Source organism: Delphinus delphis, chromosome 7 (assembly GCF_949987515.2).
Source record: "Delphinus delphis chromosome 7, mDelDel1.2, whole genome shotgun sequence".
Lineage (NCBI taxonomy): Eukaryota > Metazoa > Chordata > Mammalia > Artiodactyla > Delphinidae > Delphinus > Delphinus delphis.
Window position 1 is genome coordinate 11,227,675 of NC_082689.1, and position 23,073 is coordinate 11,250,747.

The 23,073-nt window shown below is 40.2% G+C and overlaps 1 protein-coding gene and 1 long non-coding RNA gene across 3 annotated transcripts; one reads left to right on the forward strand and one right to left on the reverse strand.

The window, feature by feature from the left end:
• The first annotated feature begins 540 nt into the window (after positions 1 to 540).
• Positions 541 to 21,297, forward strand: SLC19A3 (solute carrier family 19 member 3). Of its 2 annotated transcripts, none has more exons than XM_060015497.1 (6): positions 541 to 662; positions 12,555 to 12,706; positions 15,189 to 16,002; positions 17,559 to 17,751; positions 19,050 to 19,191; positions 20,214 to 21,297. In XM_060015497.1, the coding sequence occupies exons 2-6, from the start codon at positions 12,557 to 12,559 to the stop codon at positions 20,370 to 20,372; spliced, it is 1,458 nt and encodes a 485-aa protein (XP_059871480.1). In that variant the 5' UTR covers positions 541 to 662; positions 12,555 to 12,556; the 3' UTR covers positions 20,373 to 21,297. The 2 variants fall into 2 exon arrangements, with proteins under 2 accessions (XP_059871480.1, XP_059871482.1); XM_060015499.1 differs by lacking the exon at positions 541 to 662 and adding an exon at positions 12,321 to 12,430.
• On the reverse strand, positions 1,290 to 4,643 carry LOC132427965 (uncharacterized). Its single transcript, XR_009520043.1, has 3 exons — positions 4,476 to 4,643; positions 4,034 to 4,150; positions 1,290 to 2,091 (listed from the first exon to the last, which is right to left on the reverse strand). It is a non-coding gene; the product is annotated as an uncharacterized lncRNA (long non-coding RNA).
• Positions 21,298 to 23,073: the final 1,776 nt, after the last annotated feature.

A 23,073-nucleotide genomic window follows, 5' to 3' on the forward strand; every position in this document is an offset into this window, starting at 1 on the left:
GAATTCAAAGGGTATAGTTTAAAGGTCACCTGTATCTACTCTTGCTGTAGTTTTGACCAAAAGCAGAACTATTCGAGCCTGCATATTGAATATCTGGACCTGATTACCTTTTAAAGTTGTGTGGAGTTTTGAAGGCGTGTGTGTGCTGCATTTCAGCGCTGATTCCACGGTTTTGGTTTCACTTTGGTTTGGTTTGGGGGAAGGGGGCTACCTGAAGGATTATGAGTGGGTGGTGGGTGATATAGGACTACTTCATAGTTTCCTTAGATTCTAAGTCACTTCATACAAAATTCTAGAGAGACTAAATTAGATTACTTTAGTAATAGCACTCAGAGGGAAGTGTTTTGTTATTTTTACCTCCCTAATTGTCTGTGTTTTAGAGAGATCTGAATCTCTTTGTCTGTTTTATTCAATGGCATTCTAAAGAGGGTGGCTACGGAACAGGGTGGGTTCCAGAGTACGAAGCCATCAGAAGGCAGGTGAGGTTTGATGCATATAAAGCCATTGCTTCTGACAGCTCCATTCTGAAGGAGGAGGGCTTGCAACGCCAATGAAAGGAAGGGGCGTTGTGACAGGGACTCGCAGCGGCTGGCAGCAGGAAGGAGCCGAAGCTGGATCTCAAGGCAGGAAACTGGACTAGGTTCAGGGCACAGAAGGAGCAGGTAACTCTGATTCTATCTGTATTATTTTGAAGGATGTTGTATGTGCCCAGACTTACAAAGTTTGTTGGCCTGTCCTAGATTTGATTTGTGGTCACTGTTTCCATTCCAATATTCTAGGACAGACCCAGTTTCAAAGATGATGTTCTTTTTTTGGATTAAATAGAGGCCTTGCCCCGATGTAGAATTTGGAAAAACCTTAGTTGTTGCACCAATAAGAAAAGTGCAACTTTTGGAGAGTCCTACATGGCAAAATGCTCTGATGGGGGGGAAGCAGGTGTATTTCTTTTAACTGAGGTATAATGTATACACAATATAAAGTATAGATTTTAAGTTTGAGTGTTTATAATTGTATACACCCATGAAACTATAGCTTATCAAGATATAAGATATTTATCAAGATATTTCATCACCCCCAGAAAATTCCCTCATGCCCCTTTACAGACAGTTCCCACCCCACCTGCCCCCAGAGGTGACCACTGTTCTGATTTCTCTCAGTAGGAGAATCATATAAGGGTGTCCCTTTTGTGTCTGGATTCTTTTTAGGCAGCATAATATTTGAGATTTATTTTGCCTTATTCCAAGTATCAATGATTCGTTCTTTTTTTTCAAATTATCTTTATTGAGGTATCGTTTACTTGCGTATAATAAAATGTACATACAATGCAAATGAATTTTGACAAATGTAAGTTTGTAACTGCGCTACAATCAAGATGTAAAGCATTTTCATCACTCCAGAAAGTTCCCTTGTATTCCACTGCAGTCAGTCCCTCCCTTGTCATCTCCTACCCCAGGCAACCGCTGATCCAATTTCTACCACTACAGATTAGTTTTGCTTGTTTTAGGACTTTATATGTACTAAAGGAATCGTACAGTTTTAAGTCTTGATTCTTTGGGACAGCATAATGTTTTCCACATTCAACCAAATTTTTGCAATAGTTCATTCCTTTCTATTGCTGATTAAATCAGTATTGGTTACTTAAATATACAGCATTGTTTATTCATTCACCTTTTAATGGACATTTCAGTTGCTTCCCTTTTTTTTCTTTTGCTATTATGAATGCTTGAACTTTCTTGTATAGATTGCCAAAAGGTTTTCCAAAGAGTTGGTACCATTTCACATTCTCACAAGCTACGTGTACAAACCCAGTTGCTCTAAATCTTTGTGAACATTTGGTATGCTAGTGTTTTTGTACTTAGACCTTCTAGTGGTTGGGAAGTGTTCTCTGTCGTTTTTCTTTCCAGTTTCTTAATGGTATCTCTTGAAGAGTAAATACGTTTTTTTTGATGAAATTCAATGTATCGCTCTTTTTCAAGTTGTGTCCTTGCTATCACTGCAATGAAATATTTGCCAGCCCTTAGGTCACAAAGATACGTTTTCTTCTAGATGGTCCTCTATGATACTAGAGTTTACGAGGTCAAATTCGTTTTTCTGCAGAGAGTGAGACAGAGATAAGTAAAATGCATTTGAAATACAATGAAGTCACAGCTAAAATGCAGTAGCTCACTAGAAACTGCTGCAATCACCCTCCAGCCCTGATTTTGCAGCAGAGAACAGTAACTAAGCGGTTCCCTGGAGTCACTTCCCCAGCCCTTCCTCCAGCACTGCCTTGTCTTGACTTAAGCAGACTGCAGCTCTTTGAGATGGATGTTTTACTCAAAGTCATATTTTCTTCTGTTTTAGTAGGAAGTAGATTAAAAAGCATAATTAGTTGTTATTCTCAATCAGCAAAAAGCAAATGTTTCAGTTTTCGGTGGTTACATTTTTGATTTGCTTCTAGCTGGTGAGAAGCTTGGCCTGGCAGTGTTGAAAACCCAAAAGGGGAGCGTGAGCTTTTTGGAAAATGTAACAAATATTGGTTCTACCTCTGTTTTTACAAAAGCTTTGGGCCTTGGGGAGTGAAACCTTTTGCAAACGTCATCTACTTGCCCCGCTGCCCAAGCCCTTTGGAATTTAGAGGCTGTGAGATTCATAATTATTTTAAATTATCAATCTCTTGCTCTGTTATTTGAGATAGGTGTTCTGACTACAGTGAAGGTTCTGAAAATTATGCCCACTTGTCGGGTGCTGGTCGTCTTGTCAAGCACCCTCTCCGAGATGAATGGCATGATTAGTGAGGAGGGGTGGATAGGAACTGGGTGGAGACGGAGGCTTCTAGATAGTTTCCTTCAAAATTATTAGCATCTCATTGAGTTCTGGCAGCATCTTCTACACAAGCATGGAAGAGGATATAATAAAATGAATCCTTTCTGCTGACCCAGTCCCTTATACTCCAGGCCCTCTGTTGTGGGAACCATTGCAAAACCGGTTTGGGGGAAGGTCTGGACCCCTGCCTCAGGGAGCCCCGCAGCTCTGAAAACTTTGGCTCTGGGAGCAGAATTCCATCTTCTGGGAGTGGGTGGGGGGATGTGATCAACTAAGGTCCTTTTTAGCTAGGAAATCCACCCAGATCTCAGAGCCAGGAAGCCTACTGGTGTGCGTCAATTTCTACAGTTCTTGCTTTTTAATAGCTGCCTGTCCTATGCCACTGGAAATATGTATTTAGAAATTTGCGGCCATAAGAATTTTTATGTATATATTCACAGCCTATGGATTAGGAAATAGGACACTGTCCATGCCTGAAATTTAGATGAAGTCCAAGTTGTCATAGGCCCAATGTGGGTCCCTGTGGTATACAGGAATAATACATGAAAATTTTTATGTGCACAAACATGGAAAATGTTTATTTCACACAATGAGTCTACAAGTTAAGACTAACTGAAGGACATACAGCAAAGTGGAGGGCTCTGGACTCCCTGGTAGAAGAACCAGGAAATGTGCATTCTAGGTTAACCTTGAAACTCACTCAAAATGGGATCCTGGCAACAAAGTCAATATTTTTGTTTGCTTTCCATTAAAAAAAAGTTTTATTTTCCCCATACCATAGAATTATAATGACAAATGAACTTCTTTTGCAGTCAATATAAGAAAAATGGGAGTTTCAGGAATGATATTACAAATTAGGGAAACACTTAGGATTATTCCTAAAGCTATGCACATTCATATAGAAAAGGGTGTTGGCCTGAAACCATTTGGAAAGACTTAAGGATGTGATTAAAGAACAAAAGAAATGGAAAAAGTCAACAACATAGTAATTATTGGAATAAAAGAGGAGAGGAAAAATTGAACTCTGATACCAAGACACTAAAAACAGTTAAGAGGTTGCATAGAAAGAAATTTTTCCAAGGCAGATGGAAACAACCAGCCCAACTTGATCATAGTCGAAAGTAAATCTTAATTTTTTTAGGAGATGAAGAAAAGCCTCTGAGCACCTCAAAATGAAGTCAGATTAGAAGGGGATTGTTATGTGAAGAAAGTTACTGTCTCCACATACCTTGAAGAAAGGGAAGCAGCAGTAAAAATGTGGGACCTTCTAGGACTAGATCCAAATTAGAGATTGAGAGATGCTGAAGATTTAACGGTAGAACATGAAGGATCCCTGGTGGGATGGCTGTGGATTTTAAAGAAAAAAAATCATTATCCCCCTGCCAGCAAAAAGAGAAAGGAACGCATAGATCCCAAAGTCATTTAGGTGGGTCGCTTCCCATCACAAAGGTGTTGGTGGTCTTTGGGGTTCGTTCCAGGTCACATGGGCTGGCTGGTCACCCCAGTGGTGCACATGGCAGTGTACGCCCAGGGCCCGTGTGATGTGCCCCCCATGTGTGCAGATAGCACGGCTGGGTCTGGCCTGCGGGGTAGGAGGCACAGGGAGACTGCAACCTGCCTGGGGCCACCGTGGCTCAGGAGTGACGCAGAGGCTAAAGCTCAGGGCTCACCTGCTCCATCTGCTGTGTCAGCTGGAGTTCGCCCTCTGAAGAGTGCGCCAGGGCATCCCAGGCCACCAAGGAAGTCTCTATGGTCGATGTAGCTGCTCCGAGTCTCTGCTGATTCATACAGCCTCTCATGTTACTTGCGCCGTCTTCACTGTAGATTTTGAGTCACGGTAGCCAGATAGGCTGACTTTTGTTTGGAGACTGTCCTTTTTTTTTTTTTTTTTCTCCTTTAACCTATCACGGTAGCCAGATAGGCTGACTTGTTTGGAGACTGCCCTTTTTTTTTTCTCCTTTAATCTATTGCCTGCACAGTGTCCTTGTACCTTTTTTAAAACAGTGACGGAGCATGTGAGTAATATGTGAGAATTACTGCCACAGGAGCAGCTTTGGAAAGGATTATCTTATTTGGAAAATGCAGAAAGGGGAAAGAAAAACATCTTTCAAAAGTGCCAACTCAGAAAATCAACCTGATTCATGTCCTCAGGTTAGATTCAATGAAGCAAAGGGAAGCTTAGAGCTCTCTTTAGAAGGAGGATAATTTTATGGGGTTCAAGTGGAATGATAAGTGGTCAAGTAGCAAAAAACCCAGCCTGTTCCAGAATGGTACGTTGCCCTGAAGGCTGTGGTCCTTCCAGATAGAATAGGTGTTCTATGATGATGTAAACAGGTGTGCTTATGAGGGATGTCATTCAATATTTAGTCTTATTCTTTCCTCTGAAACTTCTAACCCACTGGCTGTATCCACAGCAATAATGTACAGTGTGTTCATATATATATACAGTTGACCCTTGAACAACATGGTTTTGAGTTGCACAGGTCTGCTTATTTACAGACTTTTTTCAATAGTAAATACTCCAGTAGTACCCAAGCTGGTTGGTTGAATCCGCGGATCCAGAATCATGGATAGGGTGAAACTGCGAACACAGAAGGCTGACTATAAGTTATAGTTGGACTTTCAACGGCAAGGAAAGTAGGCACCCCTAACCCCCCGTGGTTCAAGGGTCAACTGTATTGATATATTCCAAACAGAAGTTTTGGAAAACACAGGCGTACTCTGCAGTGCGCTTTGATATTTAATGTTTTTCTGAAACATTTTTTTTTTAATCCTGTTGGCAGCCCACTCAAATTTTTTGATACTGACAATCTGAAAAACACTATTTAAAATAAATTTGAAATGGAATTTTGGGGATATAGCCAGGCACTCTCAACACAGTGTAAGAGGAAAGATTACTGAACTTGTAATTAGAAAAACTGAGTCCAAGTTCAGGTTTTAATGTTGGTTAAATGTGAAAACCGGCACAAATCTTATTGCCTCTGGCCCTCAGTTTCCTTATATATAAAACAAGGACAATACCACCTCCTCTATCTACTTCACAAAATTGTCAAAGAAAAATTAAAATAATTTGCAGCCATTGTGGAAGACAGTATAGAGATTCCTTAAAAACTAAAAATAGAGTTACCACATGATCCAGCAATTTCACTCCTGGGTATATATCCGGAAAAAATGAAAACACTAATTCGAAATGACACCTGCATCCCAGTATTCATAGCAGCACTATTTATAACAGCCAAGACATGGAAGCAACCAAAGTATCCAGCAACAGACAATTGGATTAAGAAGATGTGGTATGCGACTTCCCTGGTGGCACAGTGGTTAAGAATCCACCTGCCAATGCAGGGGATACTCGTTCAAGCCCTGGTCCCGGAAGATCTAACATGCCACGGAGCAACTAAGCCTGTGCGCCACAACTACTAAGCCTGCTCTCTAGAGCCCGCGAGCCACATCTAATGAGCCCACGCGCCACAACTACTGAAGCCCGCATGCCTAGAGCCCGTGCTCCACAACAAGAGAAGCCACTGCAATGAGAAGCCTGTGCACCACAACGAAGAGTAGCCCCCGCTTGCTACAACTAGAGAAAGCCCGTGTGCAGCAACGAAGACCCAATGCAGCCAGAAAGGAAGGAAGGAAGGAAGGAAGGAAGGAAGAAAGGAAGGAAGGAAGGATAAGTTAACGTGTTAAAAAAAAAAAAAAAGAAGATGTGGTATGTATATACACAATGGAATATTACTCAGAATGAAATACTACCATTTGCAGCCACATGGATGGACCTAGAGAATATATCAGAAATATCTGAAATAAATCAGACAGAGAAAGACAAATACTATATAATATCACTTATATGTGGAATCTAAAAAATAATACAAATGAATGTATATACAAAACAGAAGCACACTCGGACATAGAAAACAAGCTTGTTTTTATCCAAAGAGAGAGGGAAGGCAAAAGGGACAAATTAGGAGTATGGGATTAACAGATACAAACTACTATAGGTAAAACAGATAAGCATCAAGGACCTACCGTATAGCACAGGGAACTGTTTTCAATATCTTGTAATAACCTATGATGGAAAAGAATCTGAAAAATATATACATATATATATATATATATATATATATATATATAAACTTAATCACTTTGTTGTACACCTGAAGCTAACACAATATTGTAAATCAACAGTACTTCAATTTAAAATTTTAAAATAATTTTCCAAATGTAAAAATTGTAGAAAGAAATTGCATAAGTGATTTGATTATCATAGTCATAGTCATGATGACAGAAAGAGCAGCATCTCCTCAATAAGATAAAAACAAAAGAAGATAACTAGTACTTCCAAGCATTGTGAGGTCAGTAGCCTCAGGCTTCTCCACTAAGAGAGAGAGGATTTGGGCAGGACCCAGGTTGTTCGGTTGGAATCCTAGAGCCCATATTGACAGCGCTTTTTGGGGTAGCTGGCAAGGAAATGAGAAGAAGAAAATGTCGAGATGGTGGGCATGGTGCCACGGAAGTAGGAGGCATCTACCCCTCAGGGAAAAGTAAGATAAACTTGGAGCCAACAGACCCAACCCTGAACTCAGATTTAACCTTTTTTAGCTGAGTGGCCATGAGCTCTGGGGAGGTTCAGTTCCCACGTCTGAGAAATTGGGGGCCATATATATATATAATCTATATCTATATATATATCCATATATAATCTATAATATAGTTGCTTTATATAATTATTTGTCTCTAATCCTTAGAACAATCCTAATTTTATGTAAATTTTATATATATAATATATTGTATACAGATCTTCCTTGACTTCCAAGGGTTAGGGTTAGGCCTCAATAAACCCATCAGAAGGTGAAAATATCCTAAGTCAACAATACCTTTAATGCACCTGACCTACCAAGCATCACAGCTTAGCCTCACCTACCTTAAACGTGCTCAGAACATTTACATTAGTCTACAGTTGGGCAAAATCATCTACTACAAAGCCTGTTTTATACTAAAGTATTGAATGTCTCATGTAATGCATGGAATACTGTACTGAAAGTGAAAGGCAGAATGGTTGTCAGGGTCCAGAAAGGTGGTAAGTGTGTCGGTTGTTCACCCTGATCGCCTGGCTGAGCGGAGGCTGCCGCTGCCCAGCATGACGAGAAGGGATGGGTGAGACCACATGTCACTAGCCTGGGAAAGGATCAAAATTCAGAGTGCAAAGTACACTGTCTACTGAAGGCATGTCACTTTCGCACCATCATAGAGTCAAAATATCCTAAGTTGAACCATTGATAAGTTGGGCATTACTGTATTATATAATATATAATTATAATTAATTATATATCATATTATATATAAATATATTGTATTTTATATGTAATATGTAAATATATAAATATATTTTATGTAATATATAAACTATATATTATATATAACATAAATATATAAATTTATAAATTTTATAATATATAAATTATATTTATATATAATATAAATATATTATAAATATATAATATAATTTGATATAACATAAATATATAATAAAATATATTGACATTATATTATAATTTAACATAATATATATAAATATATAAAATGTATAATAAAAATATGTATACATATTTAAATATATATTAATCGCTGTGGTGACTGAAGGAGCCAGAGCCGTGGTGCTTTGTTCAGGGCTGAACACAGACACTGTTGGATAAGCAGTTTAGGTTGGATGGGACAGAGCAGGTCACAGACGGAGTGCTGTGTGCACATCAAGGGAATAGTGGGTGGGGCAGGATTGGAGAGTCCTATCTGAAACGTCGGAAGCCCCTGAGGATTCTTCCACCCGTCCTGGACTCTCCAGGGCCTAGAGTCCAGCAGAGAATTTGGGGGTAATAGGTGTATGTGTAGGTGTGGGAAAGCTCCCTGGATGGTTTCCGCCACCTCCCCCACCACACTGCGGCGTGGAGCTGCTCAGCCCAGTGCATGGATAAGGGAGAAGGGGTTCTTGGGCCTCAGGCATCAGACTCACTCAACGCCTATAAATGCAGATGCCTAGGCCTCACCGTGCCTACTGAATCACACTTTAGGGCTGGAGTCCCGGAAGCCGTATTTTCACCAAACCCCCGGTGATGATGATGCGAGTCAAGTTCACAGTCGTAGTGACTGGCCAGGGTTGAGAAGGGCTATGCAGTGAGGCAAGTGCTTGACGAGGAGACCCTGGGCAGTGGGTGGGGGGAGGGAGAAGAACAGCCAGATGCCAGCAGCCCAGAGTCTCAGAGTCTCCCAGGGGGCAGCAGGCAGCGGGCGGGGACAGGGGCCGTGGCCCTGGAGGCTGAAGAATCGCCAGCAGGTGAGACAGGGTCTCAGAAAGGGTGTAGGAGCTCCTGCTGCAGCTAAACCAGCTGCTCTACTCAGCCCTCCTCGGTTAAAGGACTCCTGCGCGTGTTCGCTTAGACGCCTTCTCTCATTTCCTCCGGCAGAAAAACTAGCTTTGAAGCATGCGTCTGTTTCTGTGGGAAGGGGCTGGAAAAGGAGGAGAGAAGGAAGCCCAGCATCCTCGGGCCCACGTGTGACCCCCCCCCACCCAGGTGTTTCTCAGTTGTTTTCAGCTAAACCCAGACACCCTCCCTCATTTTCTCCTCGTTAAGCCCGAATCACTGTGGGGCCTGCCACATGGAGAGAGCCAAGGGAGGGAAAATGACATGTTGGAGCGGCAGCTCTGTGCCCAGCAAGGCGCCAAGTCCCTTCCAGGTATCAAAGCCCTTGGTACCCACAAAAAGCCCACACATGCAGGTAGCATTGTTATCCCACTTTACAGACGAGCAACTGAATGCAAGGTGCTTGTACAGTTGAAAACCTCCTTGGCCTTTACCTGGTGCTACTAGGAAGGGCCCTCAGGAAATCCAGACAGAGCTTTCCTGCTTCTCAGAGGTTCATCCCCTTCCTTCTACGAGACTTACTGTGTGGAGAGCTCTTCTAGGCACAGGAATAGAGCAACGACCCAAACAGACAAAAGGCTCTGCCCTCCTGCTTACATATACTGTCTTTCTCTGCTTGACCTTCCCAACTAAACCCAATGGTGCAGCACTATTAGAACAGCTGTGTCTATGGCCCTGGCACGCTGAACGCACCCCATCCCACCTGATGTCGGAAGCTAAGCAGGGTTGGGCCTGGTTGATATCAATACTTGGATGGGAGGACAGTTATCAGATGGAACGATAGATGAGCCAGGGGTCTCTTCTCAGCCCAGGGACCACGGGCATAGTCCTAGGTCTCTGAGATGCACAGAGAGAACAATGACTTGTGGAGTTAGTGCACAATCCATGGTCAGCAGATGGAAAGAATGTTCTAGATGTAGAGTCAGACGATGTCACCCCATTAAGACTACCCTTTGAAAGATGGCCAAGCCTTAGTAATTGCCTACCCAGGATAGCCCTTTCTATAAAAACATTACTCACAAACCCTGGTAGCAACTCAGGAAGAAGCTAAATCCCGTGCATTCTAGGCTGAGGCAGGAGGTAGAGGACTGTCAAATCCAATACGCTCTTGGCAAGAAGTTCACATTGTCACATTGTTCACATTAATCCACTTCCATGTCCATATCCTTCCCCTGATCTCTGTGCAGCCTCATCAAGGGTTTTGTTGACAGAAACAAACTCATTTAACTTAAGAGAGGAACGACGCAGCTGTCTGGGACCACCTTGTGAATGGGTCGGGTGGGTGGCAGGCCAGTGGTGTGATTCAGCAGGTCTCCCACCTCCTCAGCCCCTAGCAGAGTTCCCACCCCACCTTGCTCTTGTGGAGTGAGCACCGTCTCCCCTCTCTCTGGCCCACTTTCAACCTGTAATTGCCCCTGGAAGCTCTGGGTATTAAGCCATACTCTTCAGCATGAATGTGTTCATAAAAACACTTCCCTCACTGTGGGGAGAGGATGTCATTAGGTTAATAACAGCAGCCAAGGAAGAAGGCCACCAGAATGAGGCCAAGTGGAGCAGGTGACAGGACCCTGGAGCTGGGAGCCAGGAAGACTGGGTTCAAATCTTGACCATGTGGTTTGAAGCCAGTTGTTGGACATCCTGGATCTCCCATATCCTCACCTGGGAATCTGGGAAATTATTGTGTGTTATAGTTATTATGAGGATTTAGTTAGATTAGATACAGAAAAGCATCATACAGCAGGTTAGTTTCTTTCCTAGGACTTAGAGAACTTAACCACGCGCAAGACCACCAAAAAATGTGTCCCCTTTACAAAGTAACGCTTGATCCAAAATATGAAGGCATGAGGGTGAGCTTTCCCGTTGCACATTGTAATCCCCATGAAAAAGCAAGATGTTTTCAAACGTGGCCACCGTAAAATAAGGGCTTTGCTGTTCTTGTTTTTCTGTGCAGTGATAAATGAAATCCTCTACTGGAGTTTTTGTCTGAAATGTGAAGTTCAAGCAATTTTATTTCTGGGTTAGGAAAAACCTATGAACTGAGTATGAACTGTTAATGAGCTACCTGCCCCACTGAGTGGTGTGAAACTTCAGACTTAGAGATGAGATGGGCCCAGTCAAAAAGAAAAACGGAAGAACAGTCTAAGACGTGACACCTTCTATTCCCAGCCCAGAGTTAGCACCAGGATGGAAAAGGGGGGAAATATGGAAAAGATGGCAAGTCAGAGCTTTATCCAGTTTAAGTTTTTAACTGAAGAATTATAAATTCTCAGATCATAGACACCTAACAAAAATAACTTGGAGGTCTATTATGTGTCAAGCACAATACTAAGCAAGGGAGAGCCTGATGGAGGGAAAAGGTGTAAATACAGTGTATTAAGATTTCTGAGTCAGAAGTTTCCATGCAAAATAAAGTGTGCAGACAGAAGAAGCCTTGAGCAACTCAGTCTCTGTTCTCTTGGTTTTGACCTCCTAGAAGGTCATGTCCAGACAGACCTCGTTTTATTGCACTTGACGTTATTGCCCTTCACAGATACTGCAGTTTTTACAAATTCAAGGTTTTTGGCAACACTGCCTGGAGCAAATCTATCAACACCACTTTTTCAACAGCATTTGCTCACTTCGTGACTCTGTGTCACATTTCAGTAATTCTCACAATGTTTCAAACTTTTTCATTTTTATTATGTTTGTCATGGTGACCCCGTGACTAGTGACCTTGGATGTTAACATTGCAAAAAGATGACGAGTCGCTGAAGGCTCAAATGACGGTTAGCATTTTTCAGCAATAAAGTATTTTTTAATGAAGGTACGCACATAGCTTTGTTAGACATGATGCTGTTTCACACTTAATAGACTACAGTACAGTGTAAACATAATTTCCATATGCAGTGGGAAACCACAAAATGTGTGCTGTTTGCTTTATTGTAATATTTGCTTTGTTGCAGTGGTCTGGAACCAAACCGGCAGTAACTCTGAGGTATGCCTGCACACCAGTAATTCACTAGCCAATGTTTTACTTACTTTTAAACATCCACTGGTCCATTGTTTACCAATTATTAGTAGCTACTTATTACCATGTTTATGACGGAGAGCACTAAAGAAGTGGGACTCTTCCCGCAGCAATAATGAGTAAGAAGTTTGTTGGCAAAGGAGGGTTGACCGATTCTCCTAAGGAATATTTGAAAGCAGTTATTCATCACTCCCCTTTTCAGGTCAGCTTCAGATGGATGAAACTTTGTCCTTTCATTAAACATTTAGAAATGAGCTTTTCATGACATCCAGGATGCCAGAAAAAATAAACATCAGTTAATTTTTGTTTTGTTTCCATTTGATCAGCCATGAGTTGTTTCCAAACTTCAGCGAGCCATTCCTGGATTTATCCCACTGTGATCCTCTGCCTGTTTGGATTCTTCTCCACGATGAGACCCTCAGAACCCTTCCTTATGCTGTATTTATCTGGGCCAGATAAAAACCTGACCAGTGAAGAGGTGAGTTAATATACATACATATCTTGATGTGGTTTAATCTTACAGGACTCAAACAAGGACCTAGAGTGACGTTTTCATTCAACTGGAAATAAGATTAACACACTGACCTCAATGAATCCCATCTTCATAGTATGTGTTATTTTATAGAACTGTTCAAACTACTCTTTCCTCCTCACACTTGCAAAAATGGGAAACCAAAACACATTGCATGTGTAACAAATATTTTCACTTTTGTAGACTTCTAACATTAGGCTTAATGCATGGGAACATGTCAAGTCTTCATTGATTCTATTATACTAATCCTAATTCTATTATACTAATCCTAAAATAAAATCAATGATGCCAGGCACAGGATCTAGTCCTAATAAACTTTTAGCCTGCTGGGGTATAAGCAGAATGTGTTTAAAAATTGTAGGATTTCTTTAGGACACTAACTCCATTTTGAAAAACTATTTATCAGCAGGTGAGACATTAACAGCTTTATCTTCCCCAGAAGTCCCAATTCTCTTACTCAAAGGATCCACCTCTTTTTTTTTTTTTTTTTTTTTTTTTTTATGACAAGTGCAACAAGAAAGTGCACTGACCCAGTCAGAGAATTACCCTGGGCTGGTTTTATAGTCTCCAGCCATAGCTAAGAAAACACTGTAGAGTGTGTGGCTTCACCTGAAAGGCTCACTGATGCTGCTTTATTTGGTGATAAGGTAGTATGGACGGAAGGGCAAGCTTATTCTATTGTATTGTAAAATCACTTAGGGGCAACTCTGTTTCAAAGTTTCCCGGATGGAAGCATGTCACTATTCAGACAAAGCAAACAACAGATAGACATCCAGAATCAACCAGTGAGCCCCAGGGGTCTGCTTCCTTGACCACTATGGACCAGCTGGACCTCAAAGGCGCAGCCCAGTTACATTAGCCTTTCAAATCACTGAACATTCCTCTGTCATCGAAACAGGAACCACTGAGGTTGCTGGAGAAAGCAGGGGGCACAGAACAAAGTCTAATGCAGCTGACCTGCACCTGTACCCATCACGCCCCAAAGATCAACAACTTCTTCAGTCCTTTCTGTGAATGAACCTTGAGGTGCCGTGCATTTCTGACTAAATCCATGAGATGACTCATATTAAAGTGAGGCCAGAATTGAGTGAGCAGAGACAAATCAGTAGAATTGGAGGCAAACGGGGTTGGGAGCCCAGCAAATTTGGCCAGGAAGGAGATGAAATGCATTGCTTGTTCCCACACCATAATTCTGCAAGATGATTTACCCTGTGCTGTCTTCATCTGGGTGTTCATCCAGACTTGCAAGGCTGAGATTTTTGCCGTAATGATGAATCACATAAAGGTAAAGGTTGCTGGATTATTCTAACACTGTAGCTGCTTTATCTAGTGTTGTTATCTCTGAACAAGAAGAGAATAGTATTTTTTAATAGCCTGAAAAACCCACAAGTGTCTGTTGAACAATTTTTAACTAGTTTACAGGCACACCTCAGAGACATTGCAGGTTTGGTTCCAGACCACTGCAATAAAGTGAACATTGCAATAAAGCAATCTCACAAATTTTTTTTTAATTTCCCAGTGCATAAAACAGTTATGGGGCTTCCCTGGTGGCGCAGTGGTTGAGAGTCCGCCTGCCGATGCAGGGCACACGGGTTCGTGCCCCGGTCGGGGAAGATCCCACATGCCGCGGAGCGGCTGGGCCTGTGAGCATTGGCCGCTGAGCCTGTGCGTCCAGAGCCTGTGCTCCGCAACGGGAGAGGCCACAGCGGTGAGAGGCCCGTGTACCGCAAAAAAAAAAAACAGTTATGTTTTCACTATACTATAGTCTATTAAGTGTGCAATAGCATTATGTCTAAAAAAAGTACCTTAATTGAAAAATATTTTATTGCTAAAAAAACGCCAAAACAATTACAATAGTAACATCAAAGATTATTGATCATAGATCACCATAACAAATATAATAATAATGAAAAAGCTTGAAATATTATAAGAATTACCAAAATGTGACAAAGACATGAAGTGAGCAAATGCTATTGGAAAAATGGTGTCAATAGACTTGCTCAATGCAGGTTTCCACAGACCTTTAATCTGTGAAAAACAAAACAAAACAAAACACGATATCTGCAAAGCACAATAAAGCAAAACACAATAAAATGAGGTATGCCTGGGCTCTAGTGTACATACTATTATAAATTTAATATAGCTCAGATTGCACATTAAGCCAATATATTCTTCTACCGAGATGCATGTAAGTATATGAAGTGGGTTTTTTGGTGGGGTGGGGGGAGCTCTCCTTTCCTACTGGGTTCCTTGAAAATCAGTTTTCTATTGTGCTTTCTCATAATACGAAGAATACCCTATTTGATTGGATGCAGACTTTTGTATCGGGCAAGCGACATGTACCTTAGTAATGCACGAATCTGAGAAAGGTAACCCTCCTCACTTCCTGGTGCTTCATGGTCACAGGATCCATTTTTCAACTCTGCAGATCACAAATGAGATCTTCCCCGTGTGGACATACTCATATCTGGTGCTGCTGTTCCCAGTGTTTATCCTCACCGATTACGTCCGCTACAAGCCAGTCATCAACCTACAAGGGATCAGCTTCATCATTACCTGGCTGCTGCTCTTGTTTGGCCAAGGAGTGAAGACCATGCAGGTCGTAGAGTTCTTCTATGGGATGGTCACTGCCACCGAGGTGGCCTACTATGCCTACATTTACAGCGTGGTCAGCCCAGAGCATTATCAGAAAGTGAGTGGCTACTGCAGGAGTGCCACACTGGTGGCCTACACGGCGGCCTCAGTGCTGGCCCAACTCTTGGTATCCCTGGCCAACCTATCGTACTTTTACCTCAACGTCATATCCTTGGCCTCTGTCTCCATGGCCTTCCTTTTCTCACTTTTCCTACCAATGCCTAAGAAGAGCATGTTTTTTCATGCAAAACCCAGCAAAGAAGGTCCTCCAAAGCCACCAGGAAAGGATGCTGTCTTAGAGGAACCTCAAAAGGATCATGAACCAGGTGGACAAGAAGTAGTCACTGTTTCAGGGAACCCATATGATGGCCATTGGAGCAGCCCAAAGCCAGAAAGTGTAGTTTTGAGAGTTTTTGTGCAGTGGTTACAAGATTTGAAGGAGTGTTATTCCTCAAAACATCTTTTTTACTGGTCCCTATGGTGGTCTTTTTCCACAGCAGGTTTTAACCAGGTTTTGAACTATGTTCAAGTCCTGTGGGATTACAAGGCATCAGGCCAGAGTTCCATAATATATAATGGAGCAGTAGAAGCTATTGCAACCTTTGGCGGTAAGTAAACTTTGATCTTCCTTTGATGGGCTACCCCCCACTAAGTTCATTTCTCCAGTTGCTAAATTCTCCATGGTGGTAAATTAGGTCTGTTCAGAAGGCATATTAATCTTTTCCAGGAATAGAAGGCAGTGGGGCAAAAAGAGAGACAGGACATTTCTATTTAATGTGTTGCAGTTACTGGTAACTCAAGAGCTCGGAAGTCAGCACCAAGTGATCACATTCTAGTCAGATTCCCAAGATTCCATTTCATCATCAAGAAAAGTGTTAATAATGCCCCCTGTTCTTTCAGGATTGTTCTTAATATCAAAAAGAAAATAGGCATCTTGTGTATAAAAAAGGTGTTTTTATTATTTTAGAAAATGAACTGAACTTTTAAGACTTCCAAATTATCACTGGAAGGGTTTTTGTTAATAAAGAATTTGATTTAGCTAGTGCCCATCTTTAAGAAATTCCAGGCTCTACACCACAAATTTTCAAAATTAGCTTTCTTATGAGATTTAAATCAGAAGTGCAAGATGTTATGTGAGTCAGGATTCTAATATCAGAGGAAAATCTGCCTTTGAAGTTCCCTCTACAATAAATATTTATATCCTGGTTAATGGAAACTGAAATTCAACTAAGACTTTGAAGGTATTTTTCTAGGAAGTAGGAGATTTCCACACCTTGTTTTATATAAATTTTCAGAAACCTCATGTGGTGTCTGTTTTATTATTGTCTCCCTTTTAGGAGATTTCAGTTTAACTCCTGGAAACCAAGACTGTACTAGAGTTAGTTCACTGAAATTATCTCTCCTACATTCCAATTTCTGGGAAGAAAAGTAACTTTATGTCTTTTGTAGTGTGGTTCTTGCCTAGATCACATGTGGAAAAGTTAATCAAATCTCAATAATTTGAAACATAAATATCTCTCACTTTGTTAAAGAGAACTATATTTACTAACTCTAATTACTGTCAATTATTCAATCTCTTAAACTCTGTAAATTGTTCACCCAAAACCTCAAGTAAATTAAGCCAGATCTTGAAGACATTAAGATGGAGATTAGAAGTAAAATTAAGAAAGATTAGTAATAAAGACTAAAACTTACTACCTGATGCAACGTATCTGTTACCTATCACTGAGAAAAACAATAAAGAAGGCAAATATGATCAGGCTAGGTGTACTGCCAGAGCAGTTGTTTCACCTTTATCTATCCCTGCCCTGAGCATGTTGTATTAAGTGACTGAGTTTATGTATCATTTCTCCCCACTCTGTGGGTGGTTAGGAACCTTTCTAGTCCCTCTGCATAGAACAGTGCTTGGCATGTAGTTGATGCTAATTAAAAGTGTGACAACTAAATGACTGAAAGAATAGAAATTAAAGAGAGTAGCCAAAGGAAAACATGCTTGAGACATGGATAAATCCCCATTTAGGTGGATCACACTATTTTCACGAATTGGGAAAGCAATATGTTTATCTTTCAGAATTACCTGAGACCTGAGTTCTTAAGAGAACATGTTGATGTTTCCCATGGGCAAAGTCAATATGTTGGATCTTCCTTAATGTTTCTTCTTTAGGGGCCCTGGCTGCCTTTGCAGTGGGTTATGTGAAAGTCAACTGGGATCTTCTGGGAGAGTTGGCTCTGGCCATCTTCTCGGTTGTCAATGCAGGCTCTCTATTTCTCATGCATTACACGACCAGCATATGGGCATGCTATGCAGGCTTTTTGTTATTCAAGACCGGCTATATGCTTCTTATCACCATAGCAGTGTAAGTATTACTAAGCATTTCTTCCCAGTCCTAAAACTAAACCATATTCTCTTTTCTGTATTCCTATAATTCTTTTGAGAACTTTGGAAGGATTTTAATCAATTGCAATATTAAATGTTGACTACTTCATATTAAATTAGGCACAATTGAGCCATCTTTTCATTTAATTGCTCACCGAATATTGCTAATATTAATCAGCAAGGGAAACAAGTTCTGTAAGTTCATAAACCAAAGGCAATGATACATGGTCAGGTTGTGATTTTTATTTCAAACAGTTTGCCAATTTGCACGGTGTAATGCAATTTGATTTTGAATGATTAAGTTTAGATTACACCTCTGATTTCACTTAGTTGCTTGAGTAATTCCAGGCATATACTTTTGTATGAAACAAAATATTTTCAGCAAGGTGGATACTGAAAAAAGTAGATGCAAAGATTACAAGAAACTATGAATCCCAGAGATCATTTTTTTAATGATTAAAAACATTTGGTTCTATATATAAGTGCAGAGAAAGCTGACTATAGGATATATGCTTTGGTATTAACCAAAAGAGATAAGAAACATTTGAATTTCAAATCACATGAAAGTAGAGCCAAAAGCTTTATAAAGTTTTGAGTTTTAGTCTGTGAAAAATGCTTGATAAGTAATTGACAAAACACGGAAACGTGGACCCTGAGAAAAGATCATGAAACAAAGGAAACAGATGAAACTTGAGGCAAGTTCATTTTTTTCACCAAAGGGTATGTGTTTAATGTATCAAACTCATGTGTCTTGAGTTTTTTTTTAAGGCGAGTATTTTGCTAAGGTAAGATGACATTGTTTCTTTTCATTTTAAGAATATTCAGAACCCAAAGCCTTTTACCTGCATTCCAAGGAAGAACTATAAATAACATATATCTGCCAGTCTTTCAAAAGTGCTTTGTAATAAGATTTCAATATCTATATAATTATAAAAAATAGGTTTCTTATGAGATTTAAACCAGAAGTGGAAGATGATTCCAATTCCAATTCCAATTCTGGCCTCAGTTTAATATGGGTCATCTCAAAGGAAGAACATTTAGGTTTAATTTCTGGAACGATTAAATTGGATAGGAAGAATTTTGCCATATTTCCTTTAAGTATATTTTAATTCAGCCTTTAAGTATATATTTTTTCCTTGTTCTGCCCATTTGTCTATACTGGAGTAGATTTAGACAAAAAGTGCTGTTAACAAGACACTGCTTTCTCTTCATTTTCTTTTAAAGATAAGAATCCCATGTACGTTCTCGTTAAAAATCTTATTCTATGTTGAATGACAGGTTTCAGATCGCAGTTAATCTGAGTGTGGAACGCTACGCCCTAGTGTTTGGAATCAACACCTTCATCGCCCTGGTGATTCAGACTGTTATAACCGTGATCGTAGTAGATCAGGGAGGATTGAGGCTGCCAGTCCGCATTCAGGTAAGCTGCAGTACTTCCATTTTCCTATTCACGCAGTTGTGGGGGATGTAGAATAACCTGGTCATCTCAGAGGGCTTTTTCAACCTTACCACTGGCAGTATTGAATTTCTTGGCTAGGCAAATTTTAAAATAAACTATGCCTTAGGACTTCCCTGGCAGTCCAGTGGTTAAGACTTCACCTTCCAATGCAGGGGGTGCAGGTTTGATCCCCGGTCAGGGAGATAAGAACCCACATGCCTCATGGCCAAAAACCCGAAAGATAAAAACAGAAGCAATATTGTAACAAATTCAAAAAAAACTTTAAATATGGTCCACATCAAAAAAAAATACTTAAATAAAATAAAGTAAAATTAGCCACGCCTTTAACTATCAACTGTAAAACCAAGTAGGTTTTGAGCAGTAATCACTATAGGTTAGCATTTGCCTTTGGTCCCTAAAACCCTATCAGGTAACACTCTTGCCTTCATGTCCCCCTTATGTCTCTTCCTTCCCCCGTGGTCCAGTACCACAATATACTAAGATGCAACTGGGAAGGGGTACGTGGCTGCAGAGTTCACTTCCCTTTTAAGTCTCTCAGGGTACTGAGAGACTTAAAATTAGTCCAATTTCACATTTTACATGTGGATCTGAAAAAAAGGGGATAAGGCAGGTAAAAAGTAACCTCAGTGTTGAAAACTCATTCCTGGAGACATTACATATAGCATTGCACTATCCTCCAAACATAGACATGTAAGTCAGTGGGATTTAGTGTTTCTTTCACTATTGGTGGCATGTGCGAGAATTTGAATCCAAGCAACCCTGACTCCAGAGCCCACACTCTTAGTTACTGCATTGCTTACCCTTTCATGCCTGGTTCTTCTAAGAGGGGAAAAGAGAGTACTGTGCACATCTAAAAGATCCATATTAAGATCCTGATTCTCGGTTACCCCATCATCCAAGTAAATCAACAGCATCACTACGTATTATCAATAACATAGATAGTCATATTTCATGAGTGTCTAATTAACTCTGTTTTTCTCTAGTTTTTAGTTTATGGGAGTTATTTTGCAGTCATTGCTGGCATCTTCCTAATGCGAAGCATATTCATTATCTACTCAACCAAATGCCAAAAGAGAGTGCAGAGCTCTGCTACAAGTCAGAATCCATATGGGCCACACCCAGAAGAACCAAAGAACAACTAATGAACAAGGCTCTAACCTCTGTCAACCACTACAGCCTCTGAGCAAGGACTCTGCTGGTCACAAAGTCACGGAGTGCCATAAATTGACACACTTCACAAGTCTGGATTCCAGTGTACATTTTCAAAGCCAGGAAAGTTCAGCTTTGGACCAGATATCTATGTACCCAGCTGAACTGGTTGCAGCTGTTCAGGTATACCATCTCAATTAAACAGCCTATGTTGGGGAACCCCAGTGAATAACAATGACTGGAAAATTCTGGTTTTGATTGCTTGCAAGGATGTGCAAGTGGCATGGAAACAAACCATGAGAAAACTCCAACCATCCTAGAGTTTGATATTCCTCATTTGTGAGCAGAAATACTAACTGAAGTGACCCTCTTGCTTGGCTTAGATATTTGTTTTATTTTACCCAAAACAGGCAACACAATGGATATTTTTTGTCACATGAGCCATTGTCCTTCTTCTTCCATTAAGTATATTTCTTTAAAACTTACAGTTCCTTGAGAGAATTATAGGGCTTGGTCCCATTTCTAAGGAATCCTTTTCTCTCCTGATAACACAGTATTATTCACAAGCTATTATTTGATAATATCACCACTTAATTTTTTAATCATTACTCCTCACTTTGTGCTCTTCTGAGCTTTGTCGTTGAAACTCTACCTCAGGAATAACTCCAGACACTCCTGTGTGGCCACAGAATGACATTCATGCCAATTCCCAGTGGCCCCAGGAGAGACAATGAGCTTTCCTCTATCATGACCCCAGACAAATGTTTTAATGTCGTGTCAGTGTGATGTCTGCCTAAAACAGAAAAACTTAAGTAGAAATTTTCAGGGATTTCTAGAAGTATTCATAAATAAGGAAACACTGATGGGGGGGAAACACCTAATTTTTAGATGACACAGATTTTGCTAAATAAAATTAATTGGTGCAAAAATATTAAAGAGCTTTTCTGATTTTTTGGTGTATTGTGCTGAAAATTGGCTGAGTTTATCTGTCATTTGAAACTTCAACAAAAATTTCATTGAACATTCTGCCATAGGAATAATGAATGCTGATTCAAGATTTGTGTTTCAAATAGACTTTTCTCCAAATCTCAAAATTCAATCTCTGGACAAAAAATTAAATTCAGTCCAAAAGCCAATACAGTGGAGAAAACTAATAACTAATTACATCAAAATCAAGAAAAGAATGACTACTGTTATCCTTCTTGGTTATTGTCCTGAAGATATTAGCCAACACAGTTAGACAAGAAAAAAAAATGAAAAATCAAAAGTTGGAAAGGAAGAGGCAAAACCATCACAATTCCAGAGGCTACAAGTATGCACCTAAGGGTCTCAACTAAAAACTGAGTAATATAGAAAGTAAGTAAATAGAAATCAAAAGTTTTCATGATACAACAACCATTTAGAAGATATATGGGAGTAAAAGACCACATTTATAATAGAATAAAAATAAAATACCTAAGATTACATTTAATCTATTTACTCATTTAATAAATGTGTAAGACATATATAAATGTGCCTGAAAACACTTTTGGAGATTATGAAATAACACCTAAACATATGGAAAAACCTACCTTGTTCTTGTTTAGGAAGAAAAAAATATATAAAGACATCAGGCTTCTTAAATAATTTTATAAGTTAAATCCTATCCCAGAGAAAAAATATATTTTTTTAACTAGTAAAGGTGATTCTAACTTTATTTGGAAATTAACAAAGAAGAATGAGGAGAATGTTTTTTAAGTGGAAAAATGAGATTAAATTATTTGCAAGGAATAAAATCCTACTCTAAATGCTTAATTACAGTAACATAATCAGTATGAAGAGACAGTCCAATGCAACAGAGTAGGAAGTTCTGACATAGTCCCTAATTCATATGGGATTTTAGACTATGATAAAGACAGCACTTCATACAAGAAGGAAAAGATGGAATATTTAATAAGATTGGAACAATTTTTTTCAAAGGAAAAATTAAGTTGGACCCAAGAGTGCTAGAATAACCATCAGTGTGTGGTGTGTATCAATACACAGATGTGAAAAATGAAACTACAAAAGTACCAGGAGGAAACATGCAAAAATTATAACTTCAAACCTGTCTAAAGTAACAGAAAGCCTAGAAGTCATAAAAAAGTGAATTGACAGCATAAAACTAAACTTACGCATGGAAGAAAAAGTAATATAAGCAAAACCAAAAGACAAGTGATAATCTGGAAGAAATACTGCAACTCATCAAAGCTACTTTCCCTAATTTATATAGAACAAATACAAATTGATAAGAAAAAAGGTCAAAACCCTGATGAAAAGATGGGCAAAGATGTGAACGGGGAATTCAGAGAAAGGGCTCAGACATGTGAAAAAATGCTCATAAGAGAAATGTGTACAAAAACTACAATGAAGAAGATGGATTCAAGATGCCAATGTGGGAAGATGTGGAATTAGCATCTCCCCACAGCTAGGGTGCCTGCCAGCTGCTGGTGGGGGACTCTGACATCCAAAGAGATGGGAGGAATCCCAGACTGAACTGGTAGGACATAGTGGGACTGAGGGGGGAGGAGAAGTGGAGGCCAGACAGGATTGGTGCCCCTGAGGTGGGGGAGATCAGGAGAGGCAGGTGGCAGGGACTCTCCAGGAAGAGTGGGAGAGGAGCAGAGGGTGATCACCTGGCCCACTCGGGCTGGGGAGCCTGCTGAGCTCCCAAGC